This window comes from Corvus moneduloides, chromosome 5, assembly GCF_009650955.1.
Source record: "Corvus moneduloides isolate bCorMon1 chromosome 5, bCorMon1.pri, whole genome shotgun sequence".
Classification (NCBI taxonomy): domain Eukaryota; kingdom Metazoa; phylum Chordata; class Aves; order Passeriformes; family Corvidae; genus Corvus; species Corvus moneduloides.
Genome location: NC_045480.1, coordinates 36,808,001 through 36,835,130, shown reverse-complemented (window position 1 = coordinate 36,835,130; position 27,130 = coordinate 36,808,001). Strand labels below are relative to the sequence as shown.

Below are 27,130 nucleotides of genomic sequence, written 5' to 3'. Positions count from 1 at the left end.
TTACCTCATTCATCTTCAAATGTTCTCATTTGTTCAGATGGCAAAAGCTTCATCAGAAAAGAAGAGAGAAAAATTTGCAGGGGAAAGCTATGTGCTCTAAGGAAAGAGGCAATAATCTTTCCAGTCTCAAGAGCTTGTAAAATGAATTTTGGATTACAAAACCCTGACAACTAACTCCAGGAGCTTTGATGACATGAATTTCAAAGGGCTAAAACAAACCACTTTTAAACACTGGTAAGTAGAAGGAAAAATAGTTAAAAAAAGTAGGCACTGGCACAAAATGATAAGGAAGGCTTAGACAGCCTTTTCAAAAAGGGAACATGGTGTATGGGGTAGAGGAAAGATATGTCACTCTCTACAATTACCTGAAGGGAGGTTGTTGCCAGGTGGGGTCAGTCTCTTCTCCCAGGTAACAGGAGAAAATGGCCTCAAGTGGTGCCAGGGGAGGTTTAGATTGGATATGAGGAAAAATTTCCTCACCAAAAGGGCTGTCAAGCATTGGAACGGGCAGCCCAGGGAAGTGGTTGAGTCACCATCCCCAGAGGTATTTAAAAGAGGTGTAGATGTGGTGCTCGGGGTCGTGGTTTAGTGGTGGACTTGGAAGTGCTGGGTTAAGGATAGGACTAGATGTTCTTAAAGGTCTTTTCCAGCCTAAATGATTCTATGATTATTGAGTGATCCAGAGCGTGAGAGAATGTGCATATTGTCCTTGCACAGAACAGGACATCAGACTTAATGAAGGTTATTTCTTGGAATAAAATAAAGTCTGGTTTTCACTGGGAGAAGGAAGAGGGATAATTACTAGCAATTAGGTTTGTCCTGTACAATAGCTGTGTTTGTGAATATTAAATGTAATAATGCAGGCAAACCCTTATGTCTGGTAATCACACTCTGTGTTAGATTCAGTAGCAAATTTTTGACTTTTCATTTACTAAAGAAGATATGAGAAGCAGTGAAACGTATCTTCTTCTTTTAGAATTAAGACTAAGTTATTTCTTCACTTTGTCTTATCCTTTCCAGCTCCATGTCCAATTGAATAGAATTATGTTATTTTATTTAGTTATTTTTCACATTCCAATCACTTCAATTAGAATAACACTTCAAAGGGGTTTGTGCTTTGCAGTCTAAGCAAGCTCAGGAGTAATTCAGATGACCTCCCCAGCTTGTGGATTGATGGACCTACGTATTTTTCTAGTTTTCCATTTCCTAGTGGCAAAATTTAGTGGGAGAAGCAGGAAATGGTAATGTCACTTGAATAAAAAAAAAAATCCCAACACAAAAAATCAGCAAATCCAAGAAACTAGCTCTGCAGGAGCAGGATGTTACTTTAGAGTAGAGGAATTAAGTAGGCATGTAATCGTTGGAGCTGGGTAGGGGTTGTGGCTGTATTATCTGTGCCATGGCTATTTCATACCTGTTGAGAGTACTGTACTTTGATGGGGTTCACAGCAGGAGATTTGTAACCTGAAGCTAAATAGTCCATAAAGGGATCATGCTACTGCATTTTTTGCTTCTGTGGTGCCTGAAATCCTAAGCAAAGCAGTGTTTAACGAGTAGGTCTAAGGAATACCACCTTTTATTTTACAGGTTTCTAGTAAAGTAGTTCTGGAGTTGTAAAGACCCATGTGTGGAACCCTGACAATCCTGATTTGCTCTGGATTTTATTGTAAACATCTGTCACATGTGGTAGAGTAGGCTCAAGATATCATCCTTTATTGGAGGGATTACCAGGCATGCACACATTTACAATATGTGCTTCAAAATTCTGGAGAAAACGGAATGGTGCAAATGATCTCTAGTGGTCACAGTGCATTTCCCTTAGTTTTTCTTAAAGCAAGAGCACAAATAAAGAAGCTCCTGGCTGATGATGCCCTGCCTGCAAGTGAATGATTTCCTTCTCTGTTTCCTTAGAAGTTTGTAGGGCTCTTATTTTCTAATTCAATCTCAATCACTCAACAGCAATATGTTGTTGAGAACTATCAAGCATCTTGTCTGGTTGTTAATCCTTTAACAAATATATTTCATATTTCTGATTTTTTCTTTCCATTTTCCCATACATCCTGGAATCATACTGTGTTCACTAGCAATATGCTCTTTGGGATGAATCAGATGTGTTATGGCACTAGTAATATGGACTGGAGTACCTCACTGGATTCCCCATAATAATAATAATAATAATAATAATAATAGTGAGTATGAGTCAGTGCAGGAGTGGCTAAGATTAACTCAGAGTTTCGGGGAGCCAAGAGATGAATCATCCTTTGAAATAAAGAGAAGCTGCTAATAAACATTAATAGACATTTTCAGTTTTGTTTGCAGCATACCAGCACTCGCTGTAGGTACTGAGGAAACAACATGAGGAACTGAGAATGTCATACTAGCAGCACTTAGAATCAATGACTTAATGCATGTTGATTTGTCACTGCTGTAGATATTGGCACTCTCTACTGTCAAGATACAGCAATAAACTTTACTGGTTTTGCTACTGCAGCAGCTTTTTTTTCAGAGTCCTTAGTGTTGTTCTTTTGCACTTGAGATTTGCTGGGTGTTTCCTCGAATTTCTGTATGCTAAGTGCATATCAGCAACAGCTAAGCTAATTTATAGTATTTAAAGTGGCAAATGACTCAGATGACAGGAAATAAATTTTGATGTAGATTCACTGGACAGTAGAATAAATCTGTGTCTTGTTGTGACAGTCACTCTGAACTCCCTACTGCCCTGAAGCCATCTTCACAATTCAGTACTGAACTGTGCCCGACTGTTGACCACGTGCTCCCAGCTTGTGGAGAACTCGCTTGCTTCAGGTGAAAAACAGTGTGATGCTTACTTTTCTCAGCTGTCAGGCAATGTCTTTGACTTCCTTGCTAGTGTGGCCACTTGCAAGAGAGCTTTTATATTTTCTAGTCACTGCATGTGTTTGGACTGGTTTTACCTGGTCAAAGGAAAGACAAGGTCAGTCACACTTGAGAGTATTGTGATAAATTCTGATTGGTATCCAATGTCATAGAGAGCTTTCTGCCCTCAGGAATTTTGTTCCTTCCTACACATTGCTCAGAGTGGGAGCTAGCCTGATGTGTAACAAACTGTCATCTCTTCCTGTTATATTTAAGGAACACACAGGTGCTGGTTTTGTTGCCTGTTCAGTGCCTCAGACCATGGTGGCCACTGCTCTTTGTCCAGCCAAAATAGTTTCATAGTGTAAGCTAACAATTTATGTTTCTTTTAGAAAGAGAAACAGGAGAGAAAACACCAATGATACTTTTACTGGCCATGCTTGTTCATGTCCTTGATTTTTTGAAAATTATTTATTAATTTTTTTTCAGTATCAGGTGTTTAAGTTGGCCAACACCTACTGCACAAAAAAAGATATGACAGGCACTTTCCTTAACAAACATACACTCCTGTCATCTGGGTGTCTGTAAAATTAACCTTTTCAATACATGCTCTTAAGCTATGGTTTTGGGGTTTTTTTTAATCAAGAAGAAAAAAACCTGTAATTTTCATTGCAAATCCTCTTCTGCATTATTGATTTCTCACTGACCTTGTACCTGCTTTGAGACTACCATCCACATACAAAAATGTCCAACATTTTTCTCAGCTTTCATGTTTGTCTTTTTCAACAGAATTCTTCTGTACCAAGGTGAGAATACTCAGAAATAATTTTGCAATTTGTAATTTCTTTCAGTGCTCAAATATCTCAAATTCACCATGCGCACTGTTAAATGTTCATTAATTCCCTTCTCTCTCAAAAAAAAAAAGATTGGCTTGAAACCTTGAGATAGCTGTTTGGGTCGTGTCTGTATATGCCTGCTGTCACATGAAAAATTAATTAAAAAAATACTGTAAAGTACATACCTGCCTTTAGAATTTGATAATGCTTTACTTTCTTTAGGTGACAAATGTTGAATAGGTAGTGATTTCAGAGACTGTCTCCACCCCTCCTCTTAGATTTTTTTTCTCTTTTCATGGCTTATAACAACCCTATTTATAAATGGGTTTGAGCTGACTCTGTTTCATATTTGACCTATATAATGTTAAAATTCTTTATATGTTGTGATCACTTTTTTGTTGATGTTTGTGAGCGTAGTGCTTTTGGCTGGGATAGAGTTAATGTTCTCCACAGTAGCTTGCATGGTGCTATGTTTAGTATTTGTGACCAAAACTGTGTTGATAACACAGAACTGTTTTTATTATTGCTGAGCAGTGCTTACACAGAGTCAAGGTCCTTTCTATTTCTGTCCTAATGAACTTGAGAGTATTGTGCTGCATGTGAAGAGTTTATTGACCTATCCTTCTTACCTATTCAAAAGTGGGTACTCCTTGACTTCAATGAATAATCTGTTTGCATGGAAAATATTCACATGACAGCATATGAGTAGCTACAACATAAGATAGCACAGTGGAATTATCTGTAAGACAGATGGAATTAAGAACATATAAATGTTATTTTGTTTAAAAGAAATGTAAAACATTACTTTTGTGATCGGTGAACTACTTTTTTTTGTGCTGCAGGTTTTATGAAATCAATAGTTTTGTCCTGTCTAGCAACTCTCCAGAAAAGAGATTGTATTATTGTAATAACATGTGTAATAGTAGTGAATTTCTATACACCACAGACACAAGGAATCCTTCTACCTTAGAAGCTGAATTACTTTGTACAAGTACTTTATTTTTATTTCTCACACTATCTACTTATTATGTGTTACTTCAGTGGCATTTAAGCAGATTATCTTTCTTTACCTTTCAGATTTGAGTACACATGCATAATACTTGTACCTTTCCCAAGTAGAACTGGTGTTATATAAATCAGAAACTTCCTAAAACTGTGTGTTACTCAAGAAAACTATGCAGTTTTCCCAGGCTGAGGCATCTTTCTCCATACCTTCTTACAAAAGTTGTGTCAACTCTACTTAATTAGCATTGACGTGATATCAACTGGCAATTGTACAGGCTGTTCAGAGACCTTTGTGTTGCAATGTGGTGTTCCTATTCATTGTGGGATGACTCTGCACTACTGGCCTCCATCATAACAAATTAAACTTTAACCCATTCACGTTCTGGAAATAACGGGGTTTGCCAGGTACCACTACACTTCTGCGTAGGAGTAGAAACCTTTGTGGAAAGGTTGCAGCTTGGATAATTTAATGAGGAAAGACTGTAACCATTTTAGGATTTCTGGATAAATAGTTCTGAGACAATAATTAACAACATCTATATACACACAACACAGTTCACATTGTTGAGCCTGGAGTGAGAAATATGGGAAAGAAGAACAGTTGAGAGAAATGAGAATCCACTTTTCTTTATGCTGAAGATATATCAGATTATTCTTAAGGTAGAAAAAGGATCAGAATATTGCAAGACAATTTATTATTGAGCTCCCGGGCAGATGGAGTCTATTGTGTTTTTTCTTCTACTCTAAAGAGTAGATTAATACCTTCCAGTTAAATGTACATTTCAGAGTGGGAACATTCTTGTGGCCTTGCGAAAGTCAGCCAGACTTGAGGTGATTCATAGTAAGACTCTCCTTTGTGGGAATCCTGAATTAATCACAAAATACTTACGGAGAAAATAATGCAGATATCCAGCATCCTGTAAGACTGAACAGTGCTGTTCAAATTCTTTTTATATGGTCTATTTTCATTCATTTAGTTCTGCATAAAATGATACTGCTATGTGAAAAGGATATAAGCATTATACTCCCCCTCTTTCTGTTGCGTAATAAACCTTCACATTGCTCTTAGTTTGGAAATTTAAAGTACATTAGTCAGTTACTAATTATTTATTAAACAGAATAGTTGGCAGTGTAAGTTATTTTGGAAGTTTTCATCACTGTGCTGGTTCTCAGGGTATCTCACACTAACTGCGAGAAATTTTCGTTTACTTTTAGAGCACTTGGCGGCCTCTATGCTGTCTCTATTTTTTTGACACTCAGCTGTGACATGGCCTGCATCTCTGTCCCAATACTATTAGTTCAGATGCAAACAATGAGGAATTATTTAGTATAATCCACTGAGCTGGAATCCAGTACAACAGGATGAAGTCTGTAAAATAAAATTCAGATTTGAATATATGAAAGCTTCTTGAGAGTGAAATCTATGAAGAAAGGGACATTTGGTAGAAGTTGTGGAAATTCCAACATGGTAGATTTTTATAGAAAAAGCAATCTTGTCTGGAAAGTGCTGTCTATATTGAGATATGCTGGATGATCTAACCCAGCAGCATCTGTCTAGGTTTTTTTTGGAATGGCATAGAAAGATTGGATACAAAAGATATGGAGAAAATTTAACTTTGAAATCCTATATTACTGTTCTAATCATCTGATGTGATAAGACCCAGCAACAAGAGAAACATGAGCTTGTATTAAGGTGAACTGCTAAATTATAACTCTCTCCAAAGTTTCACCTAAATCCTTCTGCTAGTTTGCTTATTTCTCACTCAATACAAGAACACTTTTTCACTGAAACTTTTCCCAAACTTTTTTGAAAACTATGAATTTTTAACCACAGATTTTATTCACGTAACCTCAGATATCAGTGAATAACATTTTTGAAGTTTTGATGGAGAAAGTTACATGAGTTTGCAAAGGATGATATTATTATAAAGCTTATTTAAGCTTATTTTATGCTTAATTTTCTTTTCAGTTTTCCCAGTGGAAATACTCAACATTCACGTTGAAAAAGCTCCTTTTTCAATTTTCTTTTTCAAATCACATTTGAGATTACTTAGAAGAAGACATGACTTCTTACATGTAAACAAAGCACTAGAGCTGTGGAAAAAAAGTTAAATTGTTCTTTTGGTTGGTTTCATGTCATGCCTTAAGAGTTAGATGCGTTTTAGGAAGATCTCAATGACTTTTCCAAATTGTGTTGTCTGGTGCTGGGAAGCAGGCCAGGTTCACTTATAAAGTAGAGAGTGTGAAGGAATCTATTTTGATATTGCTCATACATTTCCATAGAAAGTTGTGTAATAATATCTGAATAAATTCTGAAATTTTTATGAAGGCCAAATACATTGTATAATTTGAACAACGTTGATATGTCCTGAGGGTGGTTGTAGAGTAGAAACCTGGTACAATTTGTTTCTGTATGCTGCCACTGGCAATCCTGCACTAGAAGTGTGTGTTTTGGCTGGGGAAAGAATGGGGTTTTATTGTTAGGCAATAAAATTGAGTAAGAGATGGGATCTTGTTCTGCGATGGAGAAATGTTGTCTTGGAGATATTCTTTGAAAAGAGGTGGTCAAGAATACGCTAGGTGGTCAAGAATTTTCATGTAAACATCAAAGCCAAAGGACTAAAGAACAGGCTGCTGCTTTGTAGAGGTAACAACATTATTTGTATTTTTTTTATAGTTGTTTTGATGTTAGTTATCTTCTAGACATAAATCAGGTTCAGAGGGTGGGAACAGCTGTCCATGTTGATAGGGATATCTTGTTACTGTTGCCTGCTTTCTTCTGACAGTGATAGTGACTGCTATCAGAAACAGGATATGGAAGTTTGACAATTCCTGTGTACCCTCATCTATCTACTGTTTACGTAAATCGGAGGGAAATACTTTCACTCTGCATTGCTTGTAGTTTTGATGGAGAAAAGATCCAAGAAGACTAAATGAAAAGCCTGTGTGCCAGAAAAGAGCTTCATTAAACATGCAGGAGAAGCTGCATGCATTTCAGACATGTAACTTTTTTTACTAATTTTTCTTTCCTCACCCTGTAGGAGGATGGAGCACAAAATACTTTTCCATTCGGGGATTTCATAACAATTTTGATCTCTGTTTTTCTGTTTAAAAAAATCCAAACACTGTAAAATAGCTGCTGAATATTCCCACTAATGTACTCTGCCTGACTGTAGTCAGTTTTGGTGCTCAGGGTCTGCCCTGTTTATGGTGACAGAAATTGATAGATTTTCCAAGTTTATTGGATTTGTTTCAGTATAAATTTATTATCCTACATTGCATTGCATTCCACTTTTTTTTTTCAATGTGGAAGTGTTTTAGGAAAAAGAACAAGATTAGAGTAACTACTATACAGAGTGTTCCCAAAAAGCCCAGCAAACAAAAGGAAGCCAAGATTGCGACAGATAAGGAATGTCATTACGAACATAGCTCAGGGCTATTCTGACTTGTAGCCATAAATGCAGGAAGCAGTTTTCCTCCTGGATCCTTTTTAAATAAAGGAACAAAATAGAAGTCTGATGATTGCAGGTATAGTGCGTGGGAGATACTGGAAGGTCATATAAATGTCTGGGCAATAGGATGAAGGTGCATGTATATGAATTCACAACTCCTAACTATTATATTTTCTTAGGATGTTACCACTAATTCACCAGCATCTGTGATGAAATTATATAACTTCTTAATAGTACTTCCTTTCTTAACAGTCAAATAATGTGGTAGGATGTCCCTGTTCTTATGCTCTGAACAGTATGTCCGCAGAATTGCTTAGAAAAACTCTTCAATTTTGTTTCCGTTATGTCAACTACAAGAACTACATGCAGAAGCTTTAGGCATTTTAATAATTAACTGAAGAGCTGTCAGGATTGATTAAAAATCTCAGACAAACACCATGTACATGAAACAAATTAACCCTGCTGAGATAATAAATGAAAAAAAAATATTTTCCAGAACACTACCTTCTTCTTTAGTACAGATTAAATAGTGTATATGTTTATCTCTACATGTCCATTTTATATCTTTATGAGTGTTTTTTTCTATGATTAATGGGTAATTACCAGTTTTTATTTACAGCAAAACCAGCAGTACTCTCACTTCTTTCTTATAAGTATTTGTTATTTTTGTTTGTATATTATATGCATGCTCTTAATCTCTCTATAAATATGTTCTTTAAAAGGACTTTTTCTGGTGCTAAAATTTAGTTGTGTTATTGACTCAACTACATTTTTCAGTTGTATTTCACAGTTAATTCTTGCAAATTAAAATTGACGTCATATTCAGCAAAAAAAAATATAGTTTATTGCTTCTCTGGCCATCTCATTTTCCAGTTGCATATTTCCTGCAGTTCACTGATTTTTCCTGATTTTTTTTTTAATTTATATTTTATCTGTAAAAATTTCCCCCTTACTCTTTATTCTGCATTTTAAATTAATTATTTCCCAAATCTTTGTTTGTACTGAACCCTGAGGTCAAACCAACTGCCTCCATTTTAGATTCAGACAAGCATCTTCCAGAACAAACAGAAGTGAAATTCTGGTGACATAAACAATTTACACATTACAGGAACTCTACCTTTAAAATTCAACCTGCAAATTGAGGTTCTTAGAATATGAAATTGCAACACTTAGAGGGAAATAGTCTTCTGTGTGGTAGATGGGAAAGAGGTTGATGTTGGTGGTAATGCAGGTTGTTTCATTTCTCAGTGTTTCCTAAAGAAAGTGTTGTTTTGCTTTCCTCCACTAATTAAGTGCTTGCTAGGTGCAAAGAGCAGCACTCGTTGCATAAAAAGGATGGTTAAAGTGGTTAAAGAGCTACCCAGAAGCTTGTCACAGTGCTCCATAGCCACCAAGTGCCCATATGAATTTGTCTGTACAAAATACTCTCTCCTTTAAGGAAAATTGTAAAAGCTCATAGACTTCTTGAAGGTAGGACTTAATCTTTAATGTCTTCCTGTCTCAGGTGCTCCACTGTAAATTGTGGTCATTCATTTCTGCGCAATCAAGCATAGAAAATAAAGAGTAGGCTTCATTCATGTGAGAATAGGAACCATAGTAAAACATAACATAGCAGTGCAGAATGTGATTACAAGGCTGGGCTTTCTAAAATCTATTTAATTTTGCTTAAATTTCTCTCTGTCTGGATTCCCCAGCAAAATTATGGATAGTACAAAGAAAAATTATGAAGTAATTAGCATTCCAGAAATCATACAGTGGACTCTGGGGGAAAGCAAGCAAGCAAATTAAGTAATACATATTTCATTTCATTAGAGGTTAGAAATTGTGTTGTTCAGTATAAAAACAAAAGCTGACAGTTAACAATTTTTATCTCAAGTGAAGAAAATCCTGTAAGTTGAATCAGTTGAATTAAAAAAATTAAGCTTAGTTAATATGGGCCATTAACTTAAGAGTTCGACTCGATCATCCATCTGGGTGCCTTCCAACTCAGAGATTCTGTGGTCTGATGCACATTAGAAGGGTGGAAAGTTGGCTTCAATGGCTCTAGCTCTAGGCTGCTTTTCCTAGAAGAGGCTCAGCTACTTAACCCATATTCAGCAAAAGTTTTATTTCTGAAAAAGGGGTTCTTGGTAAGTGTCTTCTTGTTAAGAGAAATATTTTTGGTTTTGTTGTGGTATTAGTAATGTAAAGGTTTAGGGGCTGTGTCAGAACATGAGCTGAGTAAGAGACAAAACCAGAAAGCATGTGCAGTATTTCTATTGTAATTTCTGGTGTTATTTGGAATTTCAATTTTATTTGTTATGACCTCCATTTTTCAGTCTGTTTTCTAGTTAGATTTGTAAGTCCCTTTGCCAATCCCAGACAGAAGCTGCTGGTTCTAACTTCTGCAAGTTCCTCTTCTTTAGTAAGGGCATTTTGAGGAAGTGGTTTAGCATCGATGTCAGTGGTTTGATAGATCCAAGGACAGAGTAAAAGGCTCCAACAAGTTCCGGGAAAAAAGAGGCACTTGAGTGTGGTGTAGCAAAAAAATAGGAGAAGGAAAGAGGTTGCCTGCTCCCGTAAAGACAAACCCTTTTTCATGTTCTAGTTCTGTCTTTGGCTGAGAAGGACTTGGTAGAAGACGAAGAGAGGACAGTCTGCCACTGCCTAAAAACCACATAGTACTTCATCAGTTTTCCCTGGTTTCCCATACACACTCAAAGAAGGTCATTTCTGCCAACCTTATAACAGGAAGTCAGGATTTATAATGAATGTAATTTTTCTGAACCAAACTTTTTTTACTCAAACTAGGGCTACTGATTTTACACTGTACTATTTCTTCTGGGAATAAATTTCACATGGAAATGTCCCAGAAAGCAGGAAATTCTCAAGGCATTTTACTTGCAATGTTTCTCTCCATCTTTTCTTTATATTTGGTTCATAGGACTTTCAAACTCTTCTGTAGCATTGGCTGGTGCAAGGTTTCTAGTGAGACATTCATATTTACTAAAAAATGGTTTCATGGTGTATTAGAAATCACAGTTCTTTTGGAAATTAATGATACATGGAATTCTGTGATTCAGAACATGCAAGTGCAGAGAAATGAAAGACTTTTTTTTTTTAATAACAAGCTAGCAACAGACAGCTAAAAGGCAGAGAAAAAAACCTGAAGCTAAAAGAAAAAAAATTATAAATGTACAATTTCATTCCCTCAGAATTTCAGCAGCTATAAATTGGCAAATGTCATTTATGGTTTAGAAATGAAATATTTAGTTAATCCAATAGGCTTTTCTCCTCAGGCCAACTGTATGAAAGAAAAGCAGAACATGCAAGCCTGATCATGTGCTTATGAACATCTTTCTGCATAATCAGGATGTGGATTTGCTAGTCATCGTTGTGCCTCCGTGAGCCACACCAGTGCTGATGTCAGTGCTCCCTAGTGATATGAACTGGCTCAACCTTCTGAAAGTTGTCACACATATTGTGAGGTACAAAGACTGTTGGATTACTGTGGCGCTTTGCCGGCAGCTGGCTTGTTTAGAGGAACAAGTCATTGAGGAAGCTTGTAACAGGACCACATGGGATGAATATCTGGCAGTGAGGGAACAGGGGCAGTATGGGCATAGGCAGGTTCTTGATTCCACTGTCTGTTCCCTTTTAACCTGTCATCCTAAATCTCAATACTATCTGTGTATTTAAGCATGTCTTCCAAAGCTGTGGCTTTTCAGTAGGCTCACTTTTGTTGCTTTTTTTTTTTACACAAGAAACAGAAGGTGGTGAACTTTTGTTGCATTTTTTCTCATGGAGACTGTGTAGTAGAAGTGATTACCTGTGAGATGGGAAAAACTCCAATGCACACTTACTGAGTTATCTCAAGTATGTTCCTTATTGAAATAACTTAGGAATCACAGTGTTTGTACTACAGGTCACATGTTTATTACTACATATTGCTACAAATGATAGCAGAAACATGGTAATTCAGCCTTTTTATTGATGCCTTCTCCTGGTCTTAAAATCAAGAATCAGACACGGTTAGAAGGGAAAAAGGGATTTTACCTTGGTATTTATTTTAAGGATCCTTAGGTGCACTACGTCCAGGTGGAATGTGCTGAAATTCACACCTCAATGCACACCCCTGATAGATCTGGTATAACATTATAGGTTTTACTAATTAGCATATCTATCAAAAATTCCCCAATGAGAGGCTCGAGTGAGCCACCCTGCCCAAGGAACCTTCCCCTGGATGGTTCTATCTTAGTTTACAGAATGTGTTCTGGAGAGGACCTTGGGGTCTGGGGCACACTGATCCCTAGCTACGAAGCTTCTAAAATGTTTAGTCTCTCAGCTTGACAAACAAGTCCAAGAATGGAGGCTAAAAAGCACTAAGAATACAGAAGTTATAAAAAGGTATAAAAGATGTATAAAAGAAAAGGTAAAGAATCATCATGGCATCATTATAAAGCTTCATTCATAGTAATGCAGTGTGACCTTCAAAAACCTGTCTGGCTACTTCAAATGTTTACAAGAGTAGGGAATGTTTGGTGTGCTGTTATATAGATGTTTTTCAATATTAATAGAAAGAAGGTTATCTTTCAACTCTTTACCCAATCAGTTTCTTTCCTTCTAAAAGACATTGTACTTTGAAGACTAATCTGTTTGCAATGTAGTATAATAAATGTATGACAACTAGTGTTCACGAGAAAATAGAAATAATATTTGAGTATCAGTTCCTAGTTAAAGAATAAAATTGCTACACCTGCACAATAAGGTAGTCACAGCACTTAGTTTTGCAGGGTCAAAGTGAGTGTCAGCTCCAAAGACGTCATGGATTCTTGAGAAAAAAACCAATATGAGTTCAGGCCAATAATGGTAGAAATACTTTCTATGGTGATACAGGATACAGTACCTTTGAAACAGAAGTATTTTGCCCTCACCTCCCTAGCTGCAAAGGAAAATAATGTTAGTAATTGCATCTAATACTCCTAGTCTGTAACAGACTAAAAAAATTCAGTACTCTGTCTATCACTGACAATAAAATTTTCATATGATGTGGTTTTTATCTTTTGGATAAAATGAAATTTCTGGGTTTCCCCTTAATGCTAAAATAAAATTAAAAGCCTTTTCAACATGATGCTGGCATATAAAACAATATTTTCTTAGAAATTAAAGGGAAATTAGAGGTATGAGAATATATAACTAATTTAGAATTTGATGTTTTTATGTGAGCAATCCTGCCTTACTAAAGTAATCTCATTTTTACTTAATAGTCTTTTCCAGCCTTAATAATTTTGTGATTCTATAATTTGCCTTCCATTTTAAAAATCGTCTGCTTTTGTAAAGACAAAAAGTGCTGTATCTCTGTAAATTATGCAGCAGGGTCCTCTGAGTGTAAGTTTCTTCCCTAGCCCTTCAGTCCATTTTTCCAGCTTGCCTTCTAAGCTTGGAAATGTGTTTTTTTGATATGATTTGCAAACTGTGTAATTAGGACCACCAGGGGATGCATTTGCTGCATAGTCCAGATCAGCTGAACAATTCCTTCTGATACACAGCCCGAGAAATAGGGTGAGGAAGGCAGGTACAGTAAACTCCCCAGACCTCCTTCTGGGCAGAATTGATGTTGGAGGGATACACAACCATTCAGATTATTCTAGTCCACCCCAGTCTGTCATGTCTAGAGTTCCCTTAATGTAGCAGCATATCATGGCCTAGGAAGCCCTTTGATATGTTAGATACCTCCTCTCTACAACGAATTCGAGGCCAGTGTAGGACGAGCCCCTCCTTGTCTCAGACTAGGTTAGATGTGTTCTTTCTGTTCACCAAGAGTAACTCAGAAGCAATGAAAACATTGTGTGTGGTGCCCTCATGCTTCTAGCAGCACTGGTTTTTTTCTACCATAAACAGAAATTTCCCTTTAATTGGGATGTGCACATGGAAGTAGAACCTCTGCTGTTTCAGGCAGAGGCCAGCCTCACAAACGGTGTCAGGTTTCTGTGTATTTTTTGCCTTCCCTTTACACTACAGTTAGCAGTGTTATCAGTTACTCATTATGAGATAAAAGCCTGCAGCCCATTCTTCTGCGTGTAATTTCTAAACCTCTGGATCTGGTCGTGGGAAATAGAACTGTGCAGCCACGCTCAGTGATTACAAGAGAAACCAAGAAAAGGAAAAAAAGGATAAAAGTTTATTTCTTTTTAGGAAGAAAATTCCTAGCCATACACTGTCACTGTATGGTGGATCTTTATGCCATCGCTTGCCACCATTTGACATGAACTATTTGTTGACAGATTAGCACTCAGACAGGTTGTGGGGTGATATGGTGGTCTGAAAATGAGTAGTCCCAGAAGCACCATATTATAGCCCATCTAGAGGGTGTTCAAAAAGCAATGTGCAGAACCACAGAACAGGCCATGTTGGAAGGGACATTGAAAAACCATCTGGTCCAACCTTTAATAGGAAATGGAGCATAGATGAGATTATCCAAATACTCTAAAACATCATAGAGCTCTTTGTCCCAGAGGAGATGCCCCTAAGAAGGCTTTCCTGCAGCTTTCCTGGATTCTTGCCCGTCTCCTTATCCTTTTTTCTCTTGACTGGTACTGACACACATTCTTCCCTCCTAAGAATTTTGACACTTCACCTCTCAGGCTGTGGACTGATCTACAGCCAGTAGGTGACAAATTTCTTTTCAAGTTCTTCTCTCTTTAGTCATCTGATTGTGTTTCACCAGAATTCAAGTGAAACTTCTCCAGTACCAGTCTGATTCTCAAGAGCAGGGGAAACACTCTGATTCTATGTCCTCTAAGGTGATCTCAGGCTCTACAGAGTCACTTCCTTGATGGCTACTTTTACTTCACCTTCTCATCTTTGACCCTACCTCAAAGTGTAAAAAGATGAAGTTTTAAGTGTGGAAAGGTCAAATATGAAAAATAGTGTAATTTCATTTCAGCCTGGCACTAACAGAACATGAAATTAAAAACAATGCTTTACTTGATAAGGAAGAACTTATTGCATGTAGAGAGGCCGCAGTCCTCAACTATCAAATGTTCTATCTGAAACCACATCATTTAGAACAGGAAACTCAGAAAAATATGTTTCCTCCAGATCAAGTTGACGTAATGGTGTATATAAGGTAATTAATATTCTGGATTTCAAACTGGCCTAATGGAATCCTCCAAGGCAAAATGATACAAGAAAGCAAACAAAACATTTCCTTTCTTTTTCCAGAGAAAGATAAATAGGAATATCTAAGCGAGTCCTGACAAGCTTTAAAATCTGATATGAAATTTGATTGTATTATATCGCCTAAACAGGATGAGAGAGTTGTTGAGAGTTGGTTGTTCCACTAAATAAACCTTATTTAGGAGCAAAAAAGTAACAGTTGGTGACCAGAAACTCTTTCAATCCAGAGCTAAAATGTGGTGTATCAGACTAGGAAGTTTAAAAAGCCTAACCATTTTCTAGATGTTAGAGTAAGCAAAACAAATCATCACTCAAAGTGTTTATTGTTTGAGACATTTAGTTAGGAATGAACTCTCAGAGGCATAAAATCTGCAGGAAAATAGTAGAATGAATCTCTGAATGGTGGAGACCAATTATTTCGGTATTGCATCCAACTTTAGCTTAAAGAGCAAACAGATGTGCTTGAAGTTTATTACCCTTTCCACTGTCCTTTCCCTAATTCGATTAAGTAGATGGAGAGAAAGAGCAAGAGACAAGGTGCTTTCTCTCTCCACATAGGGCTGGCTATTGATATGCAGCAGGCTGAAGTTGATGGTTCTTGTGACAAATTGATTAAATTTGCTCTTTTCGTATATCTACCAGCTTCTCCTAGAAGATACACTATCCTCATGGATTTTAAGTCTGTTCTTCTAAACAAAAGTGTGATGTAAGGCAAGAAGTTTGTGTTTTACCAGCTTCAAGTTCTTGCCTTTTCTTTGACCGCCAAGTTAGAGGGTGGTGCAGGATGTAAAAAAATACACTGATCTCCACTGGATTTAATGAGTACAGTTTTAAAACTAATTTTATACAAATTTATCACTCTATTTATTTTTTTGATATGTGAGTGGAATTATGTATCCAACAAGAGATATGCAAACCCCTCAAAAGCTGCCAAAGAATACAAGTTATACAACCAAGCATGTCACAGGCTGACTTAGTGACTCACATCTTGGCAGCTGCCCTATAAACAAAGCTACTGAATTGGTTTGAATCTGTCTAATCATAGAACCTTTTATGCAGCTCACTTTCAAAGACATGCTGTAAAGAATTACTAGAGAGTGAAAATTTGATCAAAATGCATGAGTTACTAATTATTTGAAAAAATTAGAGTAGGCTTTAGAAATTCGATTATAATAGTTTTATTTCAGTCTCTGAGTTTTAATCAGATATGAATTCATACTAAACCTAAACCAAAGATTTGCAAATCCAAATGCATTCTCTTAGTAATTTGTATTTCTGCTTTGGGAGTCAGCCAATCACCAATGCCAGAGCTTCTAATCACCTGAAGAACTTTTTGAATATCAGGTAAATATTGAGGATCCAGTAGACATAGTTGCTTTACAGGTGATTAGAGTCCTGCTTATATATTCTAAGTGCTGGAATGCATGGAAAAAAAGTAAAGTAAAAAATTAGAAACTAATAACTATGATTCTTCAGGTCAGATTTTTCCTCAAAGTTGTAGTATTATGGAGGTAGCCAAGTTCCAAGACAGGGTAGTCATGTTTATTATTAGCAGTTATTTGCCAGTTTATAGAAGTGTAAAATGTCTTTATACTCCAGAGCTCAATAGCAATGAGTGTTAAGCATTAATAGTTGAGGATACTTTTGCTTGATCACAAGCCCCCTTTAGAAAATCCCAATAAATACTGAAAATTTAGAATGATTACTATACTATATTGCTACGGACTTTATAGGTAGATTTGTGCTAATCTGCACCTGTGACTGTAAAATCTCATCTTTCTCTTTTCATTTCTTCTGGAATGTAGGTTTCTTGACTTTCAGAACTGAGGACACAGTCACCTCTGCCTGGAGAGGAGCGAAAAATATTTGTAGTCAATTTGGCTAAACATTAGCATTTCATTTAGAAATTGACTAAGAATTCAGTTTATGCATATTTTCAACTACTTTTAGCAAATCTTCACAGTTTGTCACATGCTCTGGGGCAGCATTTACTGTTAGATAGTTCCTAAGTCCGTGTAAATTACCAATTTCTTCTGCATTTTCTCCAGAATTGTGCAGTTCAGAAGCTGTGATCCAATACATATGGAGATGAATTTTAATTTTCTGGGATAGGCCAAAAATGACTTTTAACTGAATGTTTGTTTGAATATCCAGAGATTAAGGGATACTGGAAGCAAAGAGCTGACAAACAAAGACAGCTAATGCAGCTCACTTCTATCCAGAAAGTGGAGAACAATGCCTTGCGGGAGGGAGGTCTTGGAGAGAGGCAGAAAATTCCATCTTCTTTCTTTGGGGGATTCTGGCATAGTTTTCACCTTCCCTGACTACAAGGGCTGTCCAAAATTCTTAGTCTTCACAGGAAGATTTGGCAAAGAAGGAAAACTCCATCAAGACCAATTTGCAGTTAATGCAGTTAATGCCTCACTACTGTAATGTTATGCCATTATTTTTTGTCTAGCGCAGAGACTTGAACACAGATTCAGCGGACTTGTAGGCTGGTTCAGGCTCACTGAAGTTGATGCCATCTTAGCATTTCCCTGAAGCTTAGCATGCAAATACTGCTTTAAATACAGATGTTTTCCCAACATGACAAATGTTTCAGTGCTGAAGTGTCATTTAATTTAAAAACAAAAGTGTTTTGTTATAAATGCAGCACCAAGACTTGAAATTTACAGAAATTAAGCACATTTAGTTTATTTAAATGATTATGATTGCTCTGCAAGCTGTTGCTAATTGAAGATGCCAAAACCAAAGTCTAATAGGGTTTTAGTCCTTATGTCTGTTAAACAGACTCCACAGATTTCTGTTGGCACCCTGAAGTATTTTAATTTATTCTACAAATGTGTTTTCAGGGCCAAGTGTTTTAAGAAACTCTCATTGGAAATGAAGTTTGAATTTTATTCCAGTGTGTAGAGTGAGTACTGAATCATTTTTGTTCCTTAAAACATTTAAATAATTTTTTTCCTTACAGTACGGTACAATTACAAATTGAGGGAAAAATAGTGGCCAGTAGGAAACTTGTTATCCACACTAATATTTATACAAGATCTTTGTTGTTCATAGGAATGAACCTTACTCCTTCAGCCAGAGTTTGCACCATGTACATGTTATAGACAAATATCTGTACTGCAAGATACAGCTATTTATCTTCAGTTCAGTTGAGTAGCACAAGCTTTGTACTTTATAGAAACATTTTGTTCTATGTGCTTTTTTCTTGGCTTTTTTTTTTTTTTTTGAATACTTGACATATTAGACATAATGACAAGGAGTAATGAGGCTACTCAGATGATATATTTGGTGATTTTTGAAGGAACACACTCCCAGAGGTCGGCCTAGTGGCCATATTTTCGATTTTGGCCACACTGTAGCATAATTGTTCTTTTTAAGCAGAACTCACTGTTTTATTCCATCCATAGTTCTGTTAAACAAATGAAATGGCAATGTATGTTCTTTTATGCCTTTTTTGAGTTTTGGCCTTATTGTTTCATTTTGTTTGCCCCTTCTGTAAGTAAAAATTTATCATGCTAGCAGCTTAAACAACAAAAGAAGGAAAACCCATATGAAAAAATGTAAATTTGCCCTGCCCCAAGGTTGGACTAAATGGTGTTAAATATCGTTTCCAACCTAAGTGATTCTATGATTCTAAAGACTCTGTCATGAAATATTTGGGAAGTGTCCCATGTATAGCATCACAAAGCTTACAGTGACTGTGATTATCTGTGATAGTATATAAAATAATAAGAAATTATAATAGATAAGAGCATAGATTTGCCTCAGCAGGTGGCATTTGAGGGATACATAATATGCCAAAGATTCTACATCAGCTAATGTTTGTTTTCAAAGAGCAAATCTAATTTTAATGCATTTCAGGGGCTGAGAAGAAAAATGAAACTGCAATTCAACTGGGTAAAACATTATCAATAAAACGTAATTTATACAGATTTAATGTTATTTCATGATCTTAAGACACCAAATTTGGGAGATAAACATCACTGAGAACTAATGCTTCACAACTTTTATAAAAGTTACTATCTCCAGGGACATGCATAGATAGTGAATATTGCTCTAGAAGAAAAGATTTCTATTGTATGTGTAGATTGTGAGTGTGTAGTAGGTGCATGTATGTAAAGATATATGTGTGTATATACATATATATGTATAAAATAATGCTAGCTGCATTTTCTCTAGTCTTGCATTAATATGTACCGTATATAGTAATTCTCTTAAATCAAAATAACAACAATAGTTTTGATAAGTGCCACCTAATTTGTAAGCATTGCTGATGGCAGTATATTTAAACAGATTTACAAATGCAGAGAAGGTTAAAAGCTCCATAAAGCAACACTATATGTGTTTGAAGTGAAATTGCCAGAAGGATTTTGTACCAGGAATTTGTTTCATTTTTGTAAGAACTGTTCCAGGATCAGTAGTAGAGAATTCAGTATTCTCTTCCTATCTCTGGGTCTTTCTTCAGAACTGCACTGTTTATGTGTATATGATGTTAACTGCTTGTAGTGTTAATTGCTGAAATAATCCTTCAAGGTCAAATGCTGTACAAGATTCTGAAGTGTTAGTCATTTAAACTAAGTCAGAATATCTAGATGAGCTAAAATACAACTATTTTTTCTGAAGAGTTTTACATTCCTGTATTCCAAAAATATCTTTATTTCCTCTTCACTTCTGTGGGTTTCGTTTGCAGTTGTGGGAAAGTGAACTGAAAGCTATCTATGCACCTTTTTTTTTCTGAAAGAAAGCAGAAGTGTGCTTATTCTCATGTCCTATATTAAAGAGTTCAAAGCTGTGTGACTGAGAGCCTGATTTCCTATTCTTCTTTCTTTCCTTTCCCAAGATTGTGGTTGCTGAGGAAACTTTCCATTGCAAAGAAAAAAAAAGCTGCTGAGATACCTTGAGCCATTTCTTTGATGTGGAGCATCAGGTGAACTAATAAACTGCCCTTAACAGTTTCTCTGAAATCAGTGAGATGAGTGATGTCTTAAGTGAATATGTTCTTGGTGGAACAGCTGAAGAAGAACAGCTGTGTTTTGGTGTAGCTGGAGTGTAGTTCACTTCTGAAATGCTTGTGTTTATGGTAGTCCAATATAAAGATGCAGAGAAGGAGTTGGCAGGGTCAGGGTGACAAATAAGGGATTAGATAGATCTTTTGCATTCTTCTTGGATGTCACTACAATAAGTCTCTGCTTGATGAGGCTAAATCTAGAGCCTTCAACCATTCAGATTTCCTGGACCAGATGTCAGACCTGTCACCAGATGATCATCCTGTCCTGTGTAGCCTCTTTTCTGTGTGAAAGGAGGAGGGCTAGGAACCCTCTGATGTGGAAGGGAAAGCTGAAAAAGGGCAATTCTTGTAGCAAGAAATCAATTCCACCTCTGCAGTAGTAATAATCTCTCTAAAGTTTGCCCAGCAGATGCAAGCAGTGAATTAATACAGAGCTTGTAAAAAATAAAAGGACCTGAATATTAACTGCTTCAAATGCTTCTCTGCTGAATGATTGCTTGAAATAGTTCAATTCTTTTCATTAAGATTTATTGTTACTGTGAAGATCCTGATTTTATCCTCTGAATCCCTGAGAGAATAGTGTGTTAGACTGTCTCTATATAAATCAGAAAACATTCAGATTTAAATTTGGGCCACAGTGGATAGCAAAGGCCTTTCACTTAAACAGTGGGGTTAAGTTACTTAAAGATGTTCCAGGTTTAGCCTCTTTGCACCTTATTTTTACCTGATCTCTTCCTGTTTACTGTCTCCATCAGAGTAGGAGCATAACTCTTCTTGTTTACTGTCCCTTTCTGTTTTAATTTTAAATTTGACCTGACATTAAGCTGTTCCTTTCTGTACTGGAGGGGAAAAAAAAAAAATCTAAGTCATATGGTATTATCCTTCACTTTCATTGCACCATCTGGATTCCTGGAGCTGGAGCTGAAAACTGTCAACATCTCTTGACGCAAAGCAAATAGACTTAGCTAAAAGGGAAGTTCAGGCTGGAGAATCATCCTGTAGAAAGTTTAGAGCAGTTCAACACTGGAGGAAGGAAATCATCTGTCAGAAGAGCCCCATCCTGCCCAAAAGCCATAGCATTAGATATCTAATGCTGTTCCTTTAAAGATTAGTCTCATATTCATGGTTTCACTGGAAATATGATTTTGGTTTTATTGAAGTTTATTTTTGGTTTACTGTTTGCAAAGCTTATGTTCCAAAGAAGAGGAAAAGGTTTAGTCTCTCGTATCTGGACTTCCTTAATTTAAGGAAACTTCAAGAAGGATTTGTTACTCCATGGTTCACCCCGTCAGTAACAAAATTGATACACATATGATTTTATGGCACTCAGAATACAGGTTAATTCCAGGTCATTCTGAGCTCTACAGAATGCAATGAATTATCCACATAATTATGTGGATTATGTACCTCGTAAGTGCCTTGAATCAAAGCATTAAAGAATACAAATAAACTAACACTGTCATGCAAAAAAGCATTTGAAATGCCTTATGATTTGGGCTTTTGTGTAGGATCATAAGCACTGAGAAAAATGGAGTTCATTAGTAATATTTATTTAGTAATATTTATTCTTTAACCCTAAGAAAAATCCTATTTGAAACTCTAAGGACCCTCTGAAAAGTAAACTTGTGTCATGTGGGATTGAGTGTTCATTCCTAATAATGATCATTATATGATTCTAGAATATTACCTGTTATTTTTGTGGTCTTGGCAATTAGTGTATCTCATTTAAAATATTTATTTTTCCTTTTGGCTGAGTTTCCCTACAGCACTGGAACAGTTGTCTTTAAAATGATGGTCTCTCAGGCAAAATAAATTAAGTCTTGGAAATATGTCAAGATTTTTAACTGAAGATGAAGTTTCAAAACAGTCTTTGTGCAAAAAATGAATCTCACTTTCCCCCTTCAACTCGTCTTTCTAACCTACTGCTTCTCTGGTGCTTCTCTCTGTGAATCAAACATATGCTCTCTTTCTTTCTTTCTGACTGGAAGACTTCCAAAGTCTGGGGGGAAGTCTTACAGGAAACTCTTCCAAAACATATGTAGGACTTGTTCTTCCTGTGCAGATAAAATCCTCAGATGTGTTTAAATTCAGACTATCTGAAACTGGAAAGCTGTAATATTTGGTTTGGGGCACTTTTTAATTAAAAGGTATAATTTTGATGGATATTTTTCACATTATGATTTGCATCAAGGATTTTGCTTCACTGTACATATTTCTTTCAGTAAGTTCCAGATGTGCTAATCATTTGAGATTTATCTTAGTTTAACTGTTTCTTTGATTCTGAGGCTTCCTTATCAGATTATCAGATGGAAATCAGTGCAATATATGCCTTTCATGAAGTTTTCTGTATGGCTTTGATTTGAAAACATCTGTCTTTTGAGTTAAAAAATTAATCCGGATGAAAAGACCTATACATATAAGATATGATTTAAATCCTTTCCCAGATACAGGCTTAGATTTTTGAGGTGTCCTGGACTCTAATTGCATGTTTTATGAATCTGATTTTTTCTTGTGTGACTACTGATATACCACATAAATGGAATCTTAGAATAATGCCAATTCATAGAATTATAATTTTATAGAAGTGGAATATTGCAAGTTAATTGAGCAATGACTAAAATGATTAGCTGTAATTAACTTTATATTTCTTTCTTGTTTTCCTCCTTCAGGGAGCATACATTGGACTCCTGGTCTTTTATTACTAACATTATTAAATGATATATTCTTTCACTGATTCCCTGGGAAAGTCAACCCAGCCTGTTTAGCGGACATTTCTTTTGGGGTATCAAGGAGGAGAGATGAGCAAAAACAACCAAACCAGCAATGTATCATCAGCAATATTCCAATCATTCTTTGAAGTGTGTTACTAAGAGAAGCTGCTAAATTACTGTCTTAGTGTGGTGTTTGGTGGTTTCATGTTTTGCATGTTCTATCATCATTATTAAACCTTCCCTCATTTCTAGGCTATGTTGAAATCCTGCTTAACAAGGAGACACTCAGAGGTAGGTGATTATCAGCATTAGGACCTAACTAACACATGCAGACTTCAAGTTTACATCACATCTTTTACACTATTCTGCCATGTATTGGGAGATGCCCTGATCTTAATGAGACAAACATAGAAACTCACACTATCACATCAGATAGTAGTTTTTAATCCAGAGGGGTATACAGATGCTGTCAGGGATGCTAAAGGTGTGGCTAGCATCCTGTGTGCATTCAAAATGGGCTTCAAAAACACTGTTTAATAATAATTAATTAGTATAATTAATTATAATTATTAATAATTAATATTATATTTATTATAATTATATAATTAATAATAATAACCTAACAAAAAATGGAGGCATTGGGAGAATGATGAGCAATTCAAAGTATGGGTTTCTGTTTATTTTCTTCTCCCCACAGACTTATTACTCCCTGACTTCCACAGAAGGTGAGTACTAATGTTTCCACTCTTTCAGTTACAATGCTAAAAAAAAAAAATCAGTGAAATTAAAGTCAGTACTCCTAAGAAGGGTAAATATTAAATTCGCAGCTTTCCCAGGAGCTATTAAATCTTCTTATGCTATGAGCCTAATTGAATTACCATGCAAAAAATTATTTTTGTTAGGCATGTGACCCATGAAGTATGAAGTTTTTTGCATAAATGTAGCTGAGGATTGACCTGGATTCAGAAGGTCCAGTAGTGCTCAGGAGGTAGGAAGCTCAAATTTTATTTTCATTGCCACTATATGACATGCTACATCTGAGAATATGTACTATGAAAGCAAAAGGCACATGTGTAAAACATGATAAAAACCAGATTATTCAGGATTGAATTGACATTTTACTCAATGAAGGCAAGAAATTAAAGGTTTAGAAAATAAGATTTAATGAGCAAGCAAACATTTCAATCAATGCCAAAATATTCATCCTTGTATATACAAAGTGAGAAAATTCACATATATATATTTATTTATAAAAGAAAACAAAAATATGTCTGAACTATTTTATAAATATCTAAAATCCAAGAAGTCAAAAATCTGTACTTTCTTAAATGATATACAACATATTAAGTTGCACATCTATGTGAGGAATGTGAATCTTTTCTGTTCTATTTAACATTTCATAAGAAAAATTAAATTCTTAACTCCTTATGGCTGCATTTGTGATCTCAATTCCTGAACTGAATTCCTGATCTGAAGAATTCAACATGTAAATAAGTAGGCATGACAGTGAAAAGAATTATAACAAAGTAAGTCAGATCTGCTAAAATATGCTTCGAGTAGGTAGATCAGAACTACCAGAATGAAAAAAAGTGGCCCCTACTCCTAAATAACAATTAAAAAAGGATTCAGAACAGTGTGTTTATTCTACTAAATAAATACTGTTATTAGTGCTTATAGAATCAGAATCGTGTGGTAACATCTTCCCACAACAGATTTTCTCACCTCTCTCTTTGTTATTAGGATGCAAATGTTTGAACACTGTCACTGATCTAGAAAAAACACTAACCTTTATTCCCCCAAAATTACTCTTTTCAAAAAGTTTTGTATTTAAGAAAAGCCAAAAGTAATTAGCACAAAACAATTATTTATCTCTTTGATGATTTAAAAGGTGTTTGGCCATATTGCTGAAAATGAATTCCTTGGGATACTGTGATCTTCATAACTTCTCCATTTAGAGTATCATCTTCAATTATTGTTATCAATCCCTCAGCAATTATTGATGGGCTGAAAAAAATAGTTATTTCAGAGTCATGATTAGGAACAAGTAAAAAGGACAAGAAACTCAATGTAAATCTATATATCTGAAAATTTAAAAAATTGGCATTTGAGCAGATTTATTTTGAGGAAAGCAGAGGTGGTATGAGTGTTTCAGGAGAGAGATTTTTTCTCCTCAGTCAGGACATACATCTAAAGTGGCTCCTTTACAAATCATCATTTGTTTACTCTAGTTTCTGATAAATGCCTGTAGACATCCAGCTGCCACTGGGCTTCCTATCAAAGTTTTCTCTGGCAGGGAAATGGGCAGAAGTAATCCTTACACAATCCTCTGCAGCTCTTTACTGTTGAGTTATCCTGTTTCTGTAGCAGAGCTGATATACAAATTAGCATAAAGGATAATTTCACATGCAGTTTGCCGTGGTCAATAGGTGCAAAATATTTTACATAAAGAAAAGTATGGGTGAAACAACACAGACATACAATTTCCTTTGTGCAGAAGTATCTTAGAAGCTAATTGTTAGAAACTAAGAAAATGCTAAAAAATATCACTTTATGCTTGTCATGCTCTCACAGTCTGTCCAAGCCGTCTGCTTTGGCCTTTTTTGGCGATCCTGTAATGGACCAGGGGCCAGGTAACTCTTTGATCTGATCCGTGGTGGTTGCTATTGTGCTCTTAATCCAGTTTTGTAAGTTCTTGGCCTGATATCTATCTTGGTTCACTTGAAAATTTTGTGAAAATTCAGTGCTAATTATATACCCTGTATCTCAGAACAAGTTTGATTAAATAAATTCATGGGGGAACACCAAGGTCTATTTAAAACTAAAATCACTATATTTAACCTGCAAATTTGATTTGGACTTTGCTGGGAAATGGGACTGCATAAAGGGATATATCACTGTACAGATGGGCAGATGGTGCTCTTAAAATAGCCTTAGATAGCTGCCATTTTTCCTTTGTATACAGGATAACACATTTGGTAGTCTTTTATCTGAGGCAGCATTTCCCTTTTATTTTAATTTTGCTGAAAGTGTGCCTTTGTTCTCCATCAACAAAGTGCAAAACCCCCACTGTGTCTAACTTGACTTACTCCATCACGCCATAGAACTGCATCATATTTTTTATCTCATCCTTGTATGAATAGTATTGTCCCATATTCTCTTCTTTATCTATTGACTGAAGAATTGGTGTGTTGACAAATCCTGGACAAATTGTGTTGAGTCTCACACCGTAGTTATCCATATTAGCAGCTAACTAGAAAAGAGAAAGGATTATGCATTTTTCATCAACATTTTAAGACAGTATTTTGTCAGCAAGTTTTCAAAGAATGAGATTTACCACAAAGTACTTTTCAGACTTGCTTAGTAAGGAGATTTTGTTACTTCTGATTGTTTTAACAACTAAGTTTGAAGCACGTTTTCTCTAGTAATCATACTAGATTACTAGAAAAAAACCCACAATTCTTTTGTTAGGAGAACAATTCTACAAGAAATCAAAACTCTTTCCATGCAGCTGCTTTTTTCTAATATTTTTTGTTCTTAGTGCTCTTAGCATGTTGTTAACTGTATTCTAGAGTGATGATATAACTCTTCTAACCAAAAACAAGAAAAAATTCTCCCAAATGTATGCTTCCAATCTTACAGGAGATTTTTTTAATTAAAAGAAAACTCTGAAATAAATAAAATTATCTTTAAGATTCTGTATTTAACTTCCTCACATCAACAGAAATAAAATATGTTCTCTATCCCTACAACTGTAATGCTAATCCTTTCTAGTTGCTCTGTTGTCCCTGCCAAGGTATGAATCTATCACTGAGCTTCTCCACTGGAAAGTCCCCGTGAACTGATTTTTTTTCAGGAAGCAGCTCAGGAACATGATGAAAGAAAGAAGCACAAGTTGTTTTGGGAGAGGTAGGACTCCTTGTTTGTGGTCCTACCAAAGTGTGTGTGTAGCAAGGAAGTCTGATCAACATCCAGGTATGTGTCAAATGCTGAATGAACTTCCTTAGCAATAGCACAGAACTGATGAACTATACATGATATATCCAAGAATAACCATAAGTGTTAAACACTGTGTTCTATTTATTTTGACACTTAACAGGGCTCCTTTCAGGTATTATA

At 35.9% G+C, this 27,130-nt stretch overlaps 1 protein-coding gene across 4 annotated transcripts in view; it reads right to left on the bottom strand.

Moving 5' to 3' along the window:
* The window catches only part of HPGD (15-hydroxyprostaglandin dehydrogenase), a 59,930-nt gene that overhangs the window by 9,810 nt on the left and 22,990 nt on the right, over positions 1-27,130 (bottom strand). For 2 of the 4 annotated variants that reach the window (XM_032109263.1, XM_032109266.1), the window contains 2 exons: positions 26,101-26,264; positions 24,003-25,018 (listed from right to left, as the gene is read on the bottom strand). The exons of 1 other annotated variant lie outside the window; for it this stretch is intronic. In XM_032109263.1, the coding sequence (XP_031965154.1) occupies positions 24,880-25,018; positions 26,101-26,264 (303 nt within the window). In that variant the 3' untranslated portion in view covers positions 24,003-24,879. Of the gene's footprint in view, positions 1-24,002; positions 25,019-26,100; positions 26,265-27,130 lie in introns of those variants that run through there. One more of the 4 variants, XM_032109264.1, reaches the window with a different exon arrangement.